At 46.4% G+C, this 19,579-nt stretch overlaps 1 protein-coding gene across 4 annotated transcripts in view; it reads left to right on the top strand.

The window, feature by feature from the left end:
• Positions 1 to 17,766, top strand: part of Tarbp1 (tRNA guanosine 2 -O-methyltransferase TARBP1) — a 56,272-nt gene extending 38,506 nt beyond the window's left edge. For 2 of the 4 annotated variants that reach the window (XM_075977701.1, XM_075977700.1), the window contains exons 20-30: positions 1,029 to 1,149; positions 1,798 to 1,908; positions 3,407 to 3,556; positions 4,033 to 4,119; positions 5,756 to 5,952; positions 8,540 to 8,621; positions 10,381 to 10,552; positions 16,166 to 16,357; positions 16,519 to 16,643; positions 16,982 to 17,118; positions 17,345 to 17,766. In XM_075977701.1, the coding sequence (XP_075833816.1) occupies positions 1,029 to 1,149; positions 1,798 to 1,908; positions 3,407 to 3,556; positions 4,033 to 4,119; positions 5,756 to 5,952; positions 8,540 to 8,621; positions 10,381 to 10,552; positions 16,166 to 16,357; positions 16,519 to 16,643; positions 16,982 to 17,118; positions 17,345 to 17,513 (1,543 nt within the window). In that variant the 3' untranslated portion in view covers positions 17,514 to 17,766. Of the gene's footprint in view, positions 1 to 1,028; positions 1,150 to 1,797; positions 1,909 to 3,406; positions 3,557 to 4,032; positions 4,120 to 5,755; positions 5,953 to 8,539; positions 8,622 to 8,910; positions 9,001 to 10,380; positions 10,553 to 16,165; positions 16,358 to 16,443; positions 16,659 to 16,981; positions 17,119 to 17,344 lie in introns of those variants that run through there. The other 2 variants (XM_075977702.1, XM_075977703.1) reach the window with 2 other exon arrangements.
• The last annotated feature ends 1,813 nt before the right edge of the window (positions 17,767 to 19,579 follow it).

The following is a 19,579-nucleotide window of genomic DNA, read 5'->3' as shown; positions in this document are numbered from 1 at the left end:
AAAACAGAGTGAATGAAAGGCCCTGGGTTTTTAAAGCCCTTTCATTGAAGAATAATTAACACACAAAAATTCCTAGGTAATCGGTGTATGTAGCTAATGTGTATGGAGTAGGCTGTGAGGGTGTACTCTAGGTAGATGGCTCTCATCTGATTGACCTTTTATTGTGATTTTAGAGGCAAGGCCGACAAGTAATCGTCATATTTATAACAGGTGTTCACATCAGAGCTATCTGTATCTTCAGGAAGTGTGAGCACTGCTACAGTTGTTTTCAAAGACTTTTATTTATGCAGATCTGTGTATATTTGTGGATGGGTATGTGCATGTGAGTGCAGGTTCCTAAAGAGGCCAGAAGAGGGCGTTGCGCCTCCTGGAGCTGGAGTTCTAGGCAGCTGTGAGCTGATGTGGGTGCTGGGAACTGATCTCAGGTCTTGTGGATAGTTTGTACATCCTCTTAATATGCCAAGTCATCTCTCCAGCCTAGTTCATTGTGTTCTGTTTATTTTATCTGTTTCCTGGGCTGGTTTAACAGAGCCATCAGAGTGATACTTTCCAGTGTGTGTTGCCAAGTGCTTTTTGTTACAGTAGAGTGATACTTATTAACATTGTAAGAGTTAACCAGGACTGGAAACACTGAGGGTTTCACTTTGCTGCAGATGGGCAGGCTTTCAGAGCGCTTCCTGTATAGCAGGAGGCAGAGACAGGCTATGGAGTTGAGAGTCATGTTCTTGTTCCTCTTTGTCTTGCTAGGGTCTGGGTCTGTTATGACATTATCGATAGGGACATGTTTATTTTTGTTTGGTGTGTGTGTGTATCCTTGGTGGATTTGTGCCCATTCTGTGCTCTTCTCCTGTAAGATATTTGCTTGTTGTGATCTGTTGCCTCCCAGTGCAAAGGCTGCTCATTAAGTATAGACCTCAAGCACATTTCAGGAAAGGACTTGGTACTTGTGATGACATTTGGTACAAACAGTGGATGCATTTTTCTACTTCTAAAACATATTAACATAGTTTATCATTTTATGTTTTAAGTACTAAGAGAGAAGATTATTATGTGCGAATCTGTGCTGTCAAGTTTTTGTGTCTGCTAGATGGCTCCGATGTGTCCCACAAGTTGTTTATAGAAGATCTTGCCATCAGACTCCTGGATAAGGTGCGGAGGAGCCTTCTTCCTGCTTTGCGCCAACTCTGCTCTCCAGGCTGCGGCCTGGCGCTTGACCCGAGTGTGTGGAGACAGACAGACGGGGATGTGGAGACAGACAGAGATGTGGAGACAGACAGACAGGGAGTGGAGACAGACATACGGGGATGTGGAGACAAACAGACAGGGATATGGAAACAGACAGGGAGTAAGTCGTTCTAAACTCCTTTTACCACAGAAAGCCCGACTCTGAGTAGGGCTTAGTTAGTACCTGTCTCCCTCAGCTTCTCTGGTTTGCTTCCCTTGGCCCTTTAGTCTTCATCCGTGTGACTTCGGTGCCAGTCTGTGTTGTACTGTGTTTGCTGTGCTGCATCCACACAGTGTGCGTGGGATGAAGCAAACCGGCAAATACCAGGAAGGGCACACCCAGAGGATCTGAGGATCCCTCAAACGCTGCTGTGTTAGTTACCTTTCTTGTTGTCTTGGAAAAAAGACCTGATAAAAGCAGTGTAAGGGAGGAAGGTGGACTGCCTGGCTGGCTTGGTTGAAAGCCAGGAAGAAAAGCTCTGGTGCAGAAGGGCTGGGTGCCGCCATCTTGTGTCCAGAGGTGTCATTGACTGTCAGGGTGTCTCACTCCTGATGTCCACCCTGTCTCTCCAGGATGAGTCCGCATCCAGATCCAGAGCTCGCTACCATGAGAACTCCCTCCAGCACCGGGTGAAGAACCGGGTGTGGCAGACGCTGCTTGTCCTGTTCCCCAGATTTGATCAGGTGGGTAGTTCTCATGCTCTGTAATAAAATCCGTCCGAGTGTGGTGGCGCACACCTTTAACCCCAGCACTCAGAGGCAGGCGGATCTCTGTGAATTCAAGGCCACCCTGTCTACAAAGCAAATTCCAGGACAGCCAGAAAAGTTATATAGAGTTTAAACAACAACAACAACAAATCTGTGTCTGAGAGAGTGAGGCAGAGACAGACAGACAGACAGGCTGCCTGCTGCCAATCATGACGGTCAATCTGTGTTCAATCCTTAGGACCCACATGGTGGAAGGAGAGTACTGACTCCCAAAAGTTTTCCTGACCTCTCTTTGTGTGTATATTACACACACACTCATAAATATACAAACACAATAACCAAAAGTAGTTTCTAAAAAATGAGCATCTTTGCCATTTTCCTACCACAAGTCATATTTAAGAATGATTTTCCTCTTAAACATAGCAGGCACTACTTTTTAAATCGTTTTCCACTTGATGCTCACACGTGTGTCATCCATCACCCAGGCAGAAGTAAGTTTGTGGAGAGGATGGAGGGAGGGATGAATTTGGAGCTCAAAGTCTGGGCCAGAGAACAGCTGGGGCTGGGGAGGGGATGGCCGTGGAGCTGAGAGGCCAGAGGTAGGTGGATGGACACGCCGTAGGAAAAGCAGCTTTGCTCCCATTCCGGGTGTAGTTTCTGTGCTGCGGGGTCCACGTGTGAAATAAGGCTGCATGTGAATGCTGCCACTTAAACACATAACTGAGTATGTGTTGGGTTGGGGGGTTCAACCAAAACCACAGATGATGGAATGACATGGGACAGGTGGCTCAGTGGGACTTGAGGTCACATAAAAACTGAGGTTTGTTGGCACCCCCTATTGCTTAGAAGGTGGAGATGGAGGAGCTCTAAGGCTTGCTGGTCAGCCAGTCTATCCAAAGTGGAGAAGCCTGGGGTCAGTGAGAGACCCTGTCTCAAAAAACCAAGGTGGAGAGTGATTGAGAAAAACACCTAAACATTGAAGCCCTCTGGCCTGCCTCCACACGTGTGCATGCCCACATCTACACACACACAAATATTTACACACATATGCACCACCCACAGAAATGCAGTAAGTATGTAACTAGGGAAATTGTTAGACTTCTGTATCTTTCCCTTTTCCTGTAAAAGCCTAGCAGATCAAAACCTTTGTCATACAATGGATGCCTGAGTAAACAGTGCAGAGCTCAGAACTGCTCCAGCACGAAGACAGTCTGTGCATGTGTGTTTGTCTGCATGCATGTGTACTGTGTGTGTGCGCGCGTGCAGTGCCCACAGGGGCCAGAAGAGGGTGTTGGATCCCCCAGAACTGGAGTGAGGTAGTTGTGAACTGCCCTGAGTTCTGGGAAGTGAACCCAGTAGCAGGAGAAGCCAGTGCTCTTAACCACTGAGCCATTTTTCCAACCTCAGCTGGAGAGTCTTCTAAAACTGAATAGGAACAGTGTGTTAACCGTTTAATTTATGTTTTCTCCCTCAGAACTTCTTGAATGGAATTATTGATAAGATTTTCCATGCTGGCTTCACCAACAATCAAGCATCTATAAAATATTTTATTGAGTGGCTTATTATATTGATTCTTCATAAATTCCCTCAGTTTCTTCCAAAGTTCTGGGACTGTTTTTCTTACGTAAGTAAAGGTTTTCTTCATACTCTTCTGACTAGGAAAAGGTTGGCATGTGGAGATGTGTCTGCAGCCTTGGATTGAATAGCAGGGTACTATCCCAAGGGCCAGTGAGACCCTCACCTCCTCTGCCCAGTGTCTTTATATTCATCTTGCTCTTTTCCAGTTCCCTCTGTACTGACCCCAGAACCCATTCCTGCCCCAGGCAGGATTTCCTGTCCTTTAGGTTTGGTGCATTTGGTGCCACCTGGTGCTATTTGATCGTACCCACATTTCTGCCTGCATTGCACTGGGCTACAGGAGGTGTCCTTCCTCTTTGGTTTCCAGCCCTGTACCCTATACGTGGCAAGCCCAAGCTACTTCAGGGAAAAGGACAGAGTCTGCCTCCCACATCTACGTGCCAGAGTCCAGCAGCCTTTACTCACAGTTAAGCCCGTTAACAGTTAAGTTAATGACAATTTATCTACCTCATCTTCTGTCAGGGTGAAGAAAAACTTAAAACAAGCATTTGTACATTTTTATCTGTTTTATCACATTTGGACATCATCATTCAGAATATTCCGGAAAAGGTGAGTCTGAATTATTTGCAAGAAAATTTATGAGCTCGGTGTTCTAAAAAGGAATACATTTATGTCAGTTTGAAGGACTTGTTCTTCCTTCATGATTAGTTATCTTTAAAATGTGTTTCTTCCCTATTTTTTATTAATTCTTTAAGAATTTCATCCATTGCAGTTTGATGATATCTACCCCTTCCCCAGCCTCTCCCTGATCCACCCTCTTCCATACTCACCCCCAACTGTCAAGGGTCCTTGTGGGGGTCTCCAGTTCTCCTTCCCTTCCCCTTCCACACCCAGTACACACCAAGTTCACAGGTGATTCCTGTGGGTGTGAATGGCTTTTGTTTTTGTTACAAGTATCTAAATAGGGTTTAAATTCTTGGCCACTCAGGTTTTGTTGTTCGTATATTTTTATCAGGTCTTTGAGAATTTCATACAATCTATTTTGATCATGGGAATCCTCCACTGCTCCCCATCGTTCTACCCTTCCCAGCTTAATGTCCTGTCTGTCTGTCTATCTATCTATCGTTTTTTGAGACAGGGTTTCTCTGTAGCTTTGGAGCCTGTCCTCGAACTAGCTCTTGTAGACCAGGCTGGCCTCGAACTCACAGAGATCCGCCTGCCTCTGCCTCCTGAGTGCTGGGATTAAAGGCGTGTGCCACCACCGCCCAGCTTTTTTTTAAACATAACTCATCAAGTCCAGTTTTCCTGGGTGTGTGATGCCATCCCCCAGCGTGTAGGCGGTGAATCAGGGACCACACCCTTAAGGAAAGTTGCCTCTTCCTCCCACAGCTCTTCCTCTGGTAGAAGTCATCACTATCAACTCCTCAGCTAGGATAGTAGCTCTTAAGCCCCTCCTCTGTGGAGATTCCTTCACAAACGCTGGTGCAGACAGACCTAGGAGTGGTCACATGACCTAGGCATGGTCACATGGAGCCCACATACCCAGTCCTCTCTTTCCTCACTTTACAGTTTCCCTTCCCCTGTGGCTTCCCTGTATGAGCCCTGGCATTGCTTGTAGATGTGGGTACCAGCCAGTGCAGCCTGTCCTGCAGGTGACCTTGTGTAGAGCATCAGAAGGACTGAGGAGACCCCGCAGTCTTCTGACTTGTTCTGTTTCTTAACACAGGGCTCGCATAGGCCAGGTTTACCCTGAACTTGGGTCATCATGCTGTCCCCTCAGGTATCCCACACCTGGCTTTCTTCTTCCCACTTCTCAATTTCGCTTCTATGTGGCTCAAGTTCGTTTTTAGGGAGTTCAAGGGATTAACACTCAAAGGAGGAAAGTGGATACCTCTTGTTCTCCAAAAGTGGGGCTCCTATAGACTACTTCAGCCTGGGGCATGTAATCAGGTGCAGTCACGTCTAGAACACAGTGGCTGTGTTAGTCTCGCGTAAGGTCCCTGTCAACTTAGGCTGTAGGAGAAGGGCATACAACAGCCCTTAAAGAAATGAAGACCCCAGAGATCGTTTTCCATGAGACAGTTGTGAGTGCTGCTGGGCTCATTTGCCCAGGAGGAAGAGGCAGCCCTGTGGTGAGGACAGTGAAAGGCTTGCCATCCTCCGTGTCCACTCTGCCGGTCCTCCATGCCTTACAGTCTGGCTCATGTTGCCATGTCCACCCCACAAGCAGTGTCTGTCTTTCCAGAAGCTGGTTCTGAAGCAGGCCCTCACCGTTGCCCTGCAGTGGTGTCTGAGCCACAACTTCAGCGTCCGACTCTACGCTCTGGTGGCCCTCAAGAAGGCCTGGCACCTGTGTAAAGCCCTGCAGTTCCAAGAGTGTGACGCCTGGACCACAGTCATTGAGTGCAGCCTCAGCCAGGCGGAAAGCATGCACGGAGCAGGGTGAGGATGCCTCACGGCTCTGTTCTTCCCTGGAGAGCCTGGAGGAGTGGGGAGCGGCCTTGTGACCCTCTTATATGTCAGTGTCTCACTGTGCTGGGCACAGAGGACTTGGTCAGCCCCGTGCGACAGACAGTGCTAAGCTACAGATTGATGATGGGTCTAGACCGGGGTTTTATTCTTTCTCTCCATCCTTTATTTGAGCCTTGTGAACTCTCAGTTCTGTTCCCAGCACAGCAGGAAGCTATGACCCCAGAGCTGCCTTTCATCCCTCGGTCATCTACTTCCAGCCAAACACTGCTTTCTTTTGTGAGATCATGGCTGTTTGGCACTGAGCTGTGTTCTCTCTGCCTGTTGATCCTAAAATCCCTGGTCCCTAGAAGCGGTTGGCTCAGATCCCATATAGGTTGTTGTTATTATCATTGTTATTATTAAGCAAGAAAACATCCTTGTATGGTATCACTTATTTTTTGAACTCCTGGTTCCAAACAGGGACATAGCCAGTGAGCACCGGGCATCCTGAGCTTTCCACTCTCTCTGTCCTTGAAGGCTTGTCCTTCCCTGAGTCCTCTGAGGCAGACAGACACACAGCCTGTGGACGAAGGTCCTGTCTTCTGTGGCTCAGTTGAACCGAGGACAGGATAGAGGACTGCCAAGCAGTCAGCAGTGCACAGGCTTTTTAGTAGGTGATGGGGATATCGAGGGCACCATGGCAAATACAGACCTCTGTCTGTGGCTCAGGGAACGTGATCTGTGCCTCCCAGAGGAAGAGCAGGAAGTGGTGAGTGAAGCCCCTGAAGCGGCTGTGGGAAGTGGAGACTGGAGGCAGGTGGGACCCTGAGGAAGGTCGTCTGAGAGACCTGGGACAAGTGTCCAGACACTCAGAACTGAGAGAGTCAGGATGAACGTGACCGATACTTACGGGCTTTGCCTTTGTTTGAGAAGCAGGTCCAAGGCGGCTGGTGTAGTGGGAGGGAAACGGACAGGTGTGAGGCCAGCGTGCAGGAGAAGCAGGCTCAGTGTAGCAAGTGATAGAGTTGGGAGATTGCGCCGGCGCTGGACAGGGATGGAGCCTATACTGCAACACCTTTGACAGGCGAGTGGCAGACACTTGTTCCCTTGATGCAGTTGGTTTTTGGAGTCCATTATTCTCTGTTTAGACTTGGGATGTCTAAAGTACTTCATGTCACTCATTTTCCAAAACCACAGGCAGTGAGGATGGTGAAGTGCCAGGAACTTCCGCAGAGAATCCCTTAAAGAGTAAAGTATAGGAAATCTCGTGGCTGAAAGTTCTGCACAGTTCTAAGCTGCTTGTCCTGTCACATAACTTTCTCCTTTCCAACCTGGTGGCTGAGTTAAGAATTCACCCTTGCTCATAGTTGGTGCTCTTGGTTTTTGAGAATGGAGAGATACTATTTAGCTGTGTCGTGTGCCTTCAGGGTGAAAACCACAGCGTATGTAAGATTTGCCCTCTAGAGAAAAAGGTCCACTGCCAGCCAGAGACAGGGATCCTAACTCCACAGGTTCCTTACGCTGGCAGGTGGTGGGTGACTTTGGTCGATGGTATGTGATTGAGTATGAAGCCTGTTCTCTCTACAGTCTTCATGTTCTACTGGCCAGTGTCTGTTTGATGCTAAGAGACCTGGGTTTTCTTCCTTCAGTTGGTTTTGCATGATTCTAAAAGCATTACTTAGTCTCTGTTTATCTTTGAGTTCTGTTTCAAAATACAAAATCCCATGGGCTAGCTGAGTAACAAGTATGTTCTGGAGGGCAGGAAGCCTGGGCTCAAACCCCGGTTCTGCAAAACAGCAGGGCAAACCTTTGTTGTTTTATTTGTAGTTCAAGGCTACCCGCACTAACCTGAGACTGTCTCAAGACACCAAAGCAAAAATGAGAACCTTTCTAAAGTTGCCATTTACAAAGCTCACTGAGTGGTGGCACACACCTTTAATCCCAGCATTCATGAGGAAGAGGCAGCTCGGTTTCTGTGAGTTTGAGGCCAGCCTGGTCTATGTAGTGAATTCCAGGACAGCCAGGGCTACATAGAGAAACCATGTCTTGAAAGCAAACAAACCAAAAGCACACTGAGTGCTGGGACAGAGCATCATGAGGCCCCAGGGTTTAATCCCCAGTCGCCCTATGTTTGTGACTTTCTGTTGCTCTGAGAAACACCATGGCTGAAAGCAACTTACAGAAGGGTTTTTCCTGGCTCACGGGTGCAGAGGGAGAAGTGATCGTCACACTGAGGAGGGCATGACAGCAAGCATCAGGCATGGCGGCGGGGAATCACATCAGCAAACAGACTGGCAGGAGGGCCAGGTTGTGGACTCTCAAAGCCAGCCCTCAATGACATATTTCCTCCTGCAAGGCCACACCTCCTAAAACCTTCCCAAACAGCACCACCTACTGGGGACCAAGTGTTCAAATACGTGAGCCATGGGGGACATTTCTCACTCAAACCACAACCTCAGAGAGCCAGAACATACACATGGATGTTTAAGAGCCGGAGTATGAACTTGGGATGGGATTCTTAAAGATAATCTACTGACCTCCCTCACCAGAACTGTTGACTTCCTGTCCCTCCCCTCAGGAATGCCAGGAAGAACTGGCAGCGCATCCAGGACCATTTCTTCTTCTCCACGTTCCACCCCCTGAAGGACTACTGTCTGGAGGTAAGCTGAGAGCTCCCAGTGTAGGCTGTCTGCTGTCCACGGTCCTGACTTGACCCTTTCCTGCCCCAGCTGTTGGAGGACGGGGACAGACTTGTCTCCTGTCCCGTGACCTGTGGCGTTCTGTGATTAGGCTGTCTGCTGTCCGCAGCCCTGACTTGGCCCTCCCCTGCCCCAGCTGTTGGAGGATTGGGACAGGCTCATCTCCCATCCCCGTCCTGTGCTGTGCTCGCGGTTCAGACCTCAGCGATGACAACTGGCTAGTCATTCTCACTTTCTATTTCTCTGGCAGTGTCTGGCTTGTAAACCTTGGAAGGGAATATTTAACTCTAAACAGAGATCAGAGTTCTAAAAGGAAGTGAGTGAGAGAACCTTTGTGCAGGTGAGATTTTCTTGTCCTGAAGCCATGATCCATGCAAGAACAGATGATCTCTTGTTAATGGCAATTAATCCTTTTTGATTCTGGGTGATGAGAGTATGTGTCTGTCAAGTGGTACTCCACTTTGCTCATTAGTAGCACAGTGCTTGTGTACTTTTAAGAACTGTAAATATACTTATTACAGTTAGTATATAAACGACTCCATTGTGTAAACTCTTAAAATTTGCATAACATATAAGACGATCTTAAACCCTTTTCAACTCCAGCAACAAAGCTGTGCTATCTACTCAGCTTTGCTGTGCAGACATCTGGCCTGGAAGACTTCTCCTCTGGGGAATCTAGATCAGCTACTATGCAACCAGTTCTTTTATGGTTTGCTTAAAGCTGTCTTTGAAGACATTCTACGTATTGTGAGATGTGCTACATACGACATGCATGCCATTCTTGTTGGGTTGAAACATACTAGGTTTTTCACATATCATAGCACACTGTCTGTCTCCCTTGGCTCCCAGAGCCCTCTGTCCATGCTTTCCTGACATCTATAGAACCCCGCCCACTTTTCCCAGGCAGCCAGTAAGCACTGAGTCCTTCCTCCTTTCCCGCATCCCTCACCTGCAGCAGCAGCAGGCAGGGTAGTCTGTGTGCAGCAGTGGGTGAGGGCTCCCTGTGTGGGCTGTGGTGCAGAGAGCTGACACCCTACCCGACTCTTGTCACCGAGGCTTTGTGTTTGAGCTGGGCTCGGGGGCCCACCTAATAAACAGTACTCTCCGTCATGACGTCAGTTCAGATTTGCACAAAATGGCTAGCCTGAAGCAAACAATATTTGCCTTAAAACTGCCTACAGAGATGTGTGCCGTAAGGGCCATTTATTTCACTTTTAAATTGCCTGTTCCTTGGGTTTTCTCTCTCGTGCCTTTCCACCACTGAGTGCTCTTCAAGAGGGAAGGGCAGAAAGGTGGCCTCATAGGCACCAGTTATCCAACCTTCTTACACACACGGGAGCTGAAGCTGAGGAAGGTCACACAGTGAGTTACACTGTCGAGCCAGGATTCGGGCTCTGGATGTCTGTAATGGAACTGGCATGGGAAGTGTCTGGTGGCCAGGAAACCGCCTTCCGGCATACGTTTCTTGTTAGTGACACTGCCCTTTGAAGCATGGTGTGCCCTTGATAAGAGCACATTAGTCACATGTAGTTAGAGCTGGAGGAGAGGCCCTGCCTGCTCTTGGGGGTACCTAAATGAACCTGAGTGTCCTAGGGCAAAGGGACAAAGAGAACCTGCAGTAGAGGGTGGCGTGGGAGAAGAGCCAACAATAATAAAGCCCATGTTGGTTTTTCCTTTGTTTCCTAGGGAAAATGTTTAGCTTTGACGATTCTTGTTTCAGACCATATTTTACACCCTCCCACGGCTCTCGGGTGTCACTGAAGAGGAGTGGATCGCCCTGGATAAATTTGCCAGCTTCACAGACATCCCTTCCAATGAAGGGTCCCCATGGTACCGATCTGAAACCGCACTGAGTGAGCTGAGTCCCGGAGACTGGTCCCAGCAGGACGGAGGTAAGGGAGCTCCATTTTGTGCTGGTTCATTGGTGAGGGCTCCTGACCACAGCTTGAGAATGGGTCCTGATATTGTTTCACTGACCTGCATCTCTGCCTCTGCTTAGAGAAGGCAGGAACATCTGCGCCAGTCAGGCTTCCCTGATGAGCCTGTGGCTCAGTGTGTCCAGAAAGCTCCTCTCAGCACTGTGGTGGTGGCCTCCTTCTACTGGCCCCTCCCTCAACTTTCCCTAACTGCACCTACCACTGTGACTGCTTCCCCAAAGCCAGCATCCCTAAAGTCTCCCCCACACCACCACACCTGTGCCTTTTCTTCCCACCTCTCTGATGGTTCGTTGGATACAGGTGTTTCCTGCCAAGCCTGAGTACCTGAGTTTGATCCACATGGTAAGAGACAACTAATTCCCACGGGTTGTCTGCCTTTCGACGTCCATATGACACCCTGACCCACGTGCCCCGGCACCTCCTGATAAATGTAATTGTTTTTAACTGCAGAATCGAGCCTCGCTCGCCCTGTGGTTTCAACACAGGACTCTGGGTAGCGTTCTGAGAAAGGTGGAGATGGTTCAGTGTTTGATCTTTAGACCGTCATACTCATCCAGTGAGGATCCATTGCTGGCAGCCAATGTGCTGGACATAGACAGGGTCCCTGACCTCTCATAGCAGACAGCAGCAGGCAACAGAAACCCAGGGAACCCAGCTAGCAGAGAGAGCACCACGGTTGAGAGACCTTTGTGAGAACTTGGTGCTAAGCACAGACAGCTGATTCCATTCTCAGCATCCACACAAGTTCACAACCACCCGAAACTCCAGCTCTGGGGTATTCGACACCCTCTTCTGGTCTTTGTGGGCACCTCTGTGCACGTGGCACACATACACATGCTCAGGCCATACACACACATCACATACACACACTCGGGCCGTATACACGCATTAACAAAAACAACATCAAAAAGAATAGTTACAAAACCAAATTTAAACAATACGTAGCCACAAATCCAGCCGTGCAGAAAGTAACAGAAGGAAAATCGCAACCCAAGGAATCCAACATTACCAACACTGCCTACAATAACTCAGGCATCTAGCGACCCTTCACCAGCACAACTCAAAGAAGGGAGACACACAAACTCTACTACCAAAAACAATAAGAATAACCGGAGTAAACAACCACTGGTCATTAATATCACTTAATATTAATGGTCTCAATTCACCTATAAAAAGGCACAGGCTAAGAGATTGGATACAAAAACAGGATCCAACATTCTGCTGTTTGCAAGAAACACATCTCAACCACAAAGACAGGCATCTACTCAGAGTGAAGGGTTGGGAAAAGATCTTTCAAGCAAATGGTCCTAAGAAAAAAGCAGGTGTGGCCATACTAATTTCTAACAAAACTGACTTCAAACTAAAATCAATCAGAAGAGATCGAGATGGAAACTTTATACTCATAACAGGAACAATTCATCAGGATGACGTCTCAATCCTGAATATCTACGCCCCTAATATAAAAGCACCCCTTATGTAAAAGAAATATTACTAGAACTCAAGGCAGACATCAAACCACACACACTAATAGTAGGAGACTTCAATACACCTCTCTCTCCAATGGACAGGTCAATCAGACAGAAACCTAATAGAGAATTAAGAGAATTATTGGAGGTAATGAAGCAAATGGACTTAACAGACATCTATAGAACACTCCACCCAAATAGGAAAGAATATACCTTCTTCTCTGCAGCTCATGGAACCTTCTCGAAAATTGACCACATACTGGGAAACAAAGGAAACCTCCACAGATACAAAAAAATATCAGTGTCCACCTGTGTCTTATCAGATCACCACGGATTAAAGTTAGAAGGCAACAACAATGCTACCCCCAGAAAGCCGACAAACTCATGGAAACTGAACAGTCAGCTACTGAACCACACCTGGGTCAAGGAAGAAATTAAAGTCCTCCTTGAATTTAATGAAAATAAAGAGACAACATACTCAAACCTATGGGACACGATGAAAGCAGTGCTAAGAGGAAAGTTCATAGCACTAAGTGCCCACTTAAAGAAAACAGAGAAAGCATACATCGGGGACTTAACAGCACACCTGAAAGCTTTAGAAAAAAAAAGAAGCAGACGCGCCCAGGAGGAGAAGAAGACTGGAAATAATCAAACTGAGGGTGGAAATCAACAAAATAGAAACACAGAAAACAGTCCAAAGAATCAATGAAACAAAAAGTTGGTTCTTGGAGAAAAATCAACAAGATCGACAAACCCCTATCCAAACTAATTAAACAACAGAGAGAGAACACGCAAATAAATAAGATCAGAAATGAAAAGGGGGACATAACCACAGACACAGAGGAAATTCAGAGAATCATTAGATCTTACTACAAAAGCCTGTATGCCACAAAACTGGAAAATGCAAAAGAAATGGACATTTTTTTAGATAAGTACCATATACCAAAGCTAAACCAAGTCCAGGTGAACTATCTAAATAGACCTGTTAGTCGTGAAGAACTAGAAACTGTTATCAAAAATCTCCCTTCCAAAAAAAAGCCCAGGACCAGATGGTTTCAATGCAGAATTCTACCAGAACTTCCAAGAAGAGCTAATACCTATACTCCTTAATGTATTTCACAATATAGAAACAGAAGACTCATTGCCAAATTCCTTTTATGAAGCTACAGTTACCCTGATACCAAAACCACACAAAGACCCAACCAAGAAAGAGAATTACAGGCCTATCTCACTCATGAATATCGATGCAAAAATTCTCAATAAAATACTGGCAAACCGAATCCAAGAACACATTAGAAAAATTATCCATTATGATCAAGTAGGCTTCATCCCAGAGATGCAGGGCTGGTTCAACATACGCAAATCTATCAATGTAATCCACCATATAAATAAACTGAAAGAAAAAAACCATATGATCATTTCATTAGATGCTGAAAAAGCATTGGACAAAATTCAACACCCCTTTATGATAAAGGTCTTGGAGAGATTAGGGATATAAGGGGCATACCTAAATATAATAAAAGCTATTTACCGCAAGCCGACAGCTAACATTAAATTAAACGGAGAAAAACTCAAAGCCATCCCACTAAAATCAGGAACAAGACAAGGATGTCCACCCTCTCCATACCTCTTCAATATAGTGCTTGAAGTTCTAGCAATAGCAATAAGACAACATAAGGGTATCAAGGGGATTCGTATTGGAAAGGAAGTTAAGCTTTCGTTATTTGCAGATGATATGATGGTATACATAAACGACCCCATAAACTCTACCAAAAAACTCCTACAGCTGATAAACACCTTTAGTAATGTGGCAGGATACAAGATCAACTCCAAAAAATCAGTTGCCTTCCTTTACACTAAGGATAAGGAAACAGAGAGGGAAATCAGAGAAGCATCACCTTTCACGATAGCCACAAATAGCATAAAATATCTTGGGGTAACTCTGACCAAGGAAGTGAAAGATCTATTTGACAGGAACTTTAAGTCTTTGAAGAAAGAAATTGAAGAGGACACCAGAAAATGGAAGGATCTCCCTTGCTCTTGGATTGGGAGGATCAACATAGTAAAAATGGCAATTCTACCAAAAGCAATCTATAGATTCAATGCAATCCCCATCAAAATCCCATCAAAATTCTTCACAGATCTGGAGAAGACAATAATCAACTTTATATGGAAAAACAAAAAACAGAGGATAGCCAAAACAATCTTATACAATAAAGGATCATCTGGAGGCATTACCATCCCTGACTTCAAACTCTATTACAGAGCTACAGTATTGAAAACAGCTTGGTATTGGCATAAAAACAGAGAAGTCAACCAATGGAATCAAATAGAAGACCCTGACTTTAACTCACAAATCTATGAACACCTGATTTTCGATAAAGGAGCTAAAAGTATACAACAAATTGTGCTGGCAAAACTGGATGTCAATCTGTGGAAGAATGAAAATAGATCCATATCTATCGCCATACACAAAACTCAAGTCCAAGTGGATTAAAGACCTCAATATCAGTCCGAACATACTGAACCTGATAGAAGAGAAAGTGGGAAGTACTCGACAGGAGACCACTTCCTACGTATAACCCCAGCAGCACAGACATTAAGGGCCTCATTGAATAAATGGGACCTCCTGAGACTGAGAAGCTTCTGTAAAGCAAAGGACACTGTCACTAAGACAGAAAGGCAACCCAGTGACTGGGAGATCTTCACCAACCCCACAACTGACAAAGGTCTGATCTCCAAAATATATAAAGAACTCAAGAAACTAGACCGTAAAAGGCTAATCAACCCAATTATAAAATGGGGCACTGAGCTGAACAGAGAACTCTCAACAGAAGAACTTCAAATGGCCAAAAGACACTTAAGGTCATGCTCAACTTCCTTAGCGATCAGGGAAATGCAAATCAAGACAACTTTAAGATACCATCTTACACCTGTCAGAATGGCTAAAATAAAATGATAGCCTTTTATCACACCAATGATAGCCTTTGCTGGAGAGGCTGTGGAGGAAGGGGTACACTCATCCATTGCTGGTGGGAATGCAAACTTGTGCAACCACTTTGGAAAGCAGTGTGGCGGTTTCTCAGGAAATTCGGGATCAACCTACCCCTGGACCCAGCAATACCACTCTTGGGAATATACCCAAGAGAGGCCTTATCATACAACAAAAGTATATGCTCTACTATGTTCATAGCAGCATTGTTTGTAATAGTCAGAACCTGGAAACAACCTAGATGCCCTTCAATGGAAGAATGGATGAAGAAAGTATGGAATATATATATATTAGAGTACTACTCAGCAGTAAAAAACAAGGACTTCTTGAATTTTGCATGCAAATGGATGGAAATAGAAAACACTATCCTGAGTGAGGTAAGCCAGACCCAAAAAGAGGAACATGGGATGTACTCACTCATATTTGGTTTCTAGCCATAAACAAAGGACATTGAGCCTATAATTCGTGATCCTAGAGAAGCTAAATAAGGAGAACCCAAAGAAAAACATATAGGCATCCTCCTGAATATTAACCTTCATCAGGCGATGAAAGGAGACAGAGACAGAGGCCCACATTGGAGCACCGGACAGAAATCTCAAGGTCCAAATCAGGAGCAGAAGGAGAGAGAGCACGAGCAAGGAACTCAGGACCGCAAGGGGTGCACCCACACACTGAGACAATGGGGATGTTCTACAGGGAACTCACCAAGGCCAGCTGGCCTGGGTCTGAAAAAGCCTGGAATAAAACCGGACTCGCTGAACATAGCGGACAATGAGGACTACTGAGAACTCAAGAACAATGGCAATGGGTTTTTGATCCTACTGCACGTACTGGCTTTGGGGAGCCTAGGCAGTTTGGATGCTCACCTTACTAGACCTGGATGGAAGTGGGTGGTCCTTGGACTTCCCACAGGGCAGGGGACCCTGATTGCTCTTTGGGCAGACAAGGGAGGGAGAGGGAAATGGGAGGCGGCAGCGGGGAAGAGACAGAAATCTTTAATAAATAAATAAATAAATATAAAAAAATTTTAACAACAAAGATGCCAATACATAGAGAACTGCCCCAGGCTAACTGCCACTGTCTGATACTGGAACTATTATCTCTTCTCAGGGTCTATCTTGGGTGAAGCAGACAGCCAATCAGAGTGGGCAGATGTCCAGAAGAAGATCATCCCGTGGGGACACAAGGCTCTGGAGTCAGACCTGGAGCTTCTGTTTCAGGATCGGGCCGCCAAGCTCGGCAAGTCCATCAGCAGACTCATTGTTGTGGCCTCGCTCATCGACAAGCCAGCCAACTTAGGAGGTAAAAATCGTCCTCCAGGAGGGTCACCCTAAATCCTTTCAGCACCCCTCTGTGGCTGTCTCCTCCACACATGGCCCTCTTGGCAGGCTTTAGAGGAAAGGCTGGAAGGCCGTGAACTCTGTGACCTGCTGGAGACCTGAGTAACAGGCTGTTCCGTGCAGGGCTGTGCCGCACCTGTGAGGTGTTTGGAGCTGCGGCACTCGTGGTCGGCAGTCTTCAGTGCGTCAGCGACAGGCAGTTCCAGCATCTCAGTGTCTCTGCGGAGCAGTGGCTCCCTCTGCTGGAGGTAGGTGTAACACCGCTTAGTAGATCCTGTACTTGCGAGTGTATTTTGGCAGGCTGTCTTTATGCCAGTTTCTCAGTCTGACCCTTCAGTGCTGAGTCCCATGGGGTTTTATCTGTGACCTGCAGTAGTGTAGCAGTCCCCTCAGTAGAACATGCTACCCTCTATTCAGCCACCGTTCAGCAGTCTGCTATGTGGAGGGAGTTCTTTCCGATGTCATTTGGTGCCGTTTTCCCTTTCAAGTCCCTTTGACAAGTCGGGTTTGAGTTCAGTGCTTTGTCCACCGTCTCATTTCACAACGGAATGATCTCATATCCTGCCCCTCTAAAACTGCCACCAAGGTGAGACCGGCGCAGCTGACAGATTATCTGCAGCAGAAAAAGGCGGAAGGCTACACTGTCATCGGTGTGGAGCAGACAGCGCAGAGCTCAGACCTGGCCCAGTTCTGCTTCCCTGAGAAGTCGCTGCTCCTGTTGGGGTGAGTTGGCTCCTATGACACAACTTCCTGTCAACTTAGAGCACTGATGGAGACCCCTGGGATGTTTACTAGTAAACACGGAATTGGCCTCTTCCTGGAACCCAGGCTGACGTCATCTGTTTATCTGTCTCCTATAGTAACATTCAGGACTTCTAAAAAAATTAGTAAAAGGTTCTCCCTGTGTTACAGGGGAGCTAAGGTGTCCCGCTCCATTTTTCTTCTGCAGAAATGAGTGGGAAGGGATCCCAGCCGACCTGATCCAGCAGCTGGACGTGTGTGTGGAGATTCCTCAGCAGGGCATCATCCGCTCACTGAACGTGCACGTGAGCGGGGCTCTACTCATCTGGGAGTACACCAGGCAGCAGCTGCTTGGGTGTGTGGGGCATGCATCCTGAGACTGAGCCTCGCCCACCATCTCTCATGGTGCTAATGATGGTGCCTTATAATCTTCCGGACGGATGAAATATTCTGAGATGTCACAGGATTATCTACATCTCTCTAACCTTGCACCTCAATGCCAAAACCTGTTTATGTGCCTTAAAGTCTGTTACTGTATATTGTCCCCTAAATCAAATGATCTTTTTAAATATTTTAAGCAACTATGGAACTCTTTAAAAAATGAATTTTTAAAAACGTTCTTCCTAGAAACCAGTATTGTCAGGGTGGCTGTGCTAATGGTGTGGAAGAATTAAAGTTGTTACTTATGGGCACCTGCGCAAAATGTGAATCCGCTCTCCAGTGAAGTTCTTTGTCCTCAGGCCCTAGGCTGTTTCCAAAGCTGTGAATTCAGCCATTGTTCACGTTAGGCTTAAATGGTATTTGTGAGAACTCTGTCTCCGAGGACTGTTGGTCCACCCCTGGAAACCCCTACCGAAACCAAGAATGAAGCCCGTGAGTGCTTTATGCTTTGATGGCTGCATTATTTAAGGAACCTGCTCTCCCTGGAACCCTTTGAGTAATACTCAAGATTTCAGGGTCCTTTGCCTATTCATTTCCTTCTGTAGTTTCAAGCCTAGAACATCGGTCAGAGCAGCTGCCACGCCTGTGACCTGAGATAACCGACACTGTCACGTCTGGCTTCTTTCAGACAGCAGAATGGAATGCATCCATGGCCCATCCGGGTCATGTTGTTGGCCTTCCACCCATTATAGGGCATTTGGATTTAGGGACTGTGTTAACACTGCAGGCTCTGCTTTCAGTTCATTTGGTGAAGCACCTAGGAGTGGGGCTTCTGGGTCATAAAGTCAGCGTGTTTTACCTGAACACCTCTGCAGAGGGCTTTCCGAGTTTACAGCATCACCGAGGGTGACTTGTTCTGCATCCCTGTCATTTGGTATTGTCAGCCTTTTGATTTAAGCCATTCTGGCAGGTGTCTAGTGACCCATCAGTGTAGTATTTATTTTCATTATTCTAATATTTAATGATATGGAGGCTCTTTTCAGATATTCATCTTCCACTGTATTGTAAGAAATATCTGTGGGGTAAGAGAGACCAGAGCCAGTTCACTGGCCTTGAGACCTAAGCCTAAAGGTTAAAAAGGGCCAGTGGAAGAAACACACCTCAGGGGCTGGAGAGCTGGCTCAGTGGTTAAGAGCACTGGTTGCTCTTCCAGAGGTCCTGAGTTCAATTCCCAGCAACCACATAGTGGCTCACAACCATCTTTAATGAGATCTGGTACCCTCTTCTGGCATGCACACATGGAAGCAGAATGTTGTATACATAATAAATAGATAAATCTTTAAAAAAAAAGAAAAGAAAAAAGAAATACACCTTGGTCCTGAAACCAGAGCCAAACAAACACACTCTGCCCCTGACCAGCTGGGCAGAAAAACTAATCAATCCCTGGGCATGAAACCAACCCCTTGCACACGAAATCCAGCCAGTCTCTGAGCTTGTCCAAGCTCAAGGTTTGAAATCCAACCAATTCCACTCTGAAAATCTTCACCCTGGAAAAACTCCACCCCTAAGAAGCCCTATATAAGCTCTGTACCTGTTCAGTTGGCAGCTGCCTTTTCCTACCATGGCAGAAGCAGCCACCCTCAGGATTCCTCCTTCCCAATAAATCTCTTGAATGAGGTTTGAGTGAGACCTTCTTTCCCTGGAGTGCAGCAGAACCTTCCCTGGCAGAGCAGAGCTGTTCCACTCCGGCAGACCTCAGAGTTAGTCCACTGGGGAAACCTTTCTTGAAGCAGGGCTGCACACGGCTCCGCTTCCGTCGAGTCTGCCAGGATTCCTTTCCATCCGAGCTGGAATCCTTACAATATCTATTCGCATAATTTGCTCACTTTTTAAACAGGTTCATTTTTCTTATTAAGAATCATGAAGTTTTGGTTTTTGTATTCTGAATACAAGCTCTGTAAGAAATACACGATTTGAAGTATTGTCTGGAGGTTTGTGAGTTACTGTTCATTTCTGGGGGTTCATCCTTTGGCATTTTCTTAATCACCTTGGAATAGACTCA

The sequence above is a fragment of the Microtus pennsylvanicus genome, chromosome 6 (assembly GCF_037038515.1).
Source record: "Microtus pennsylvanicus isolate mMicPen1 chromosome 6, mMicPen1.hap1, whole genome shotgun sequence".
Classification (NCBI taxonomy): Eukaryota; Metazoa; Chordata; class Mammalia; order Rodentia; family Cricetidae; genus Microtus; species Microtus pennsylvanicus.
Note: the sequence above shows the minus strand (reverse complement) of the source record. Positions and strands in the feature narration are given on the sequence as shown.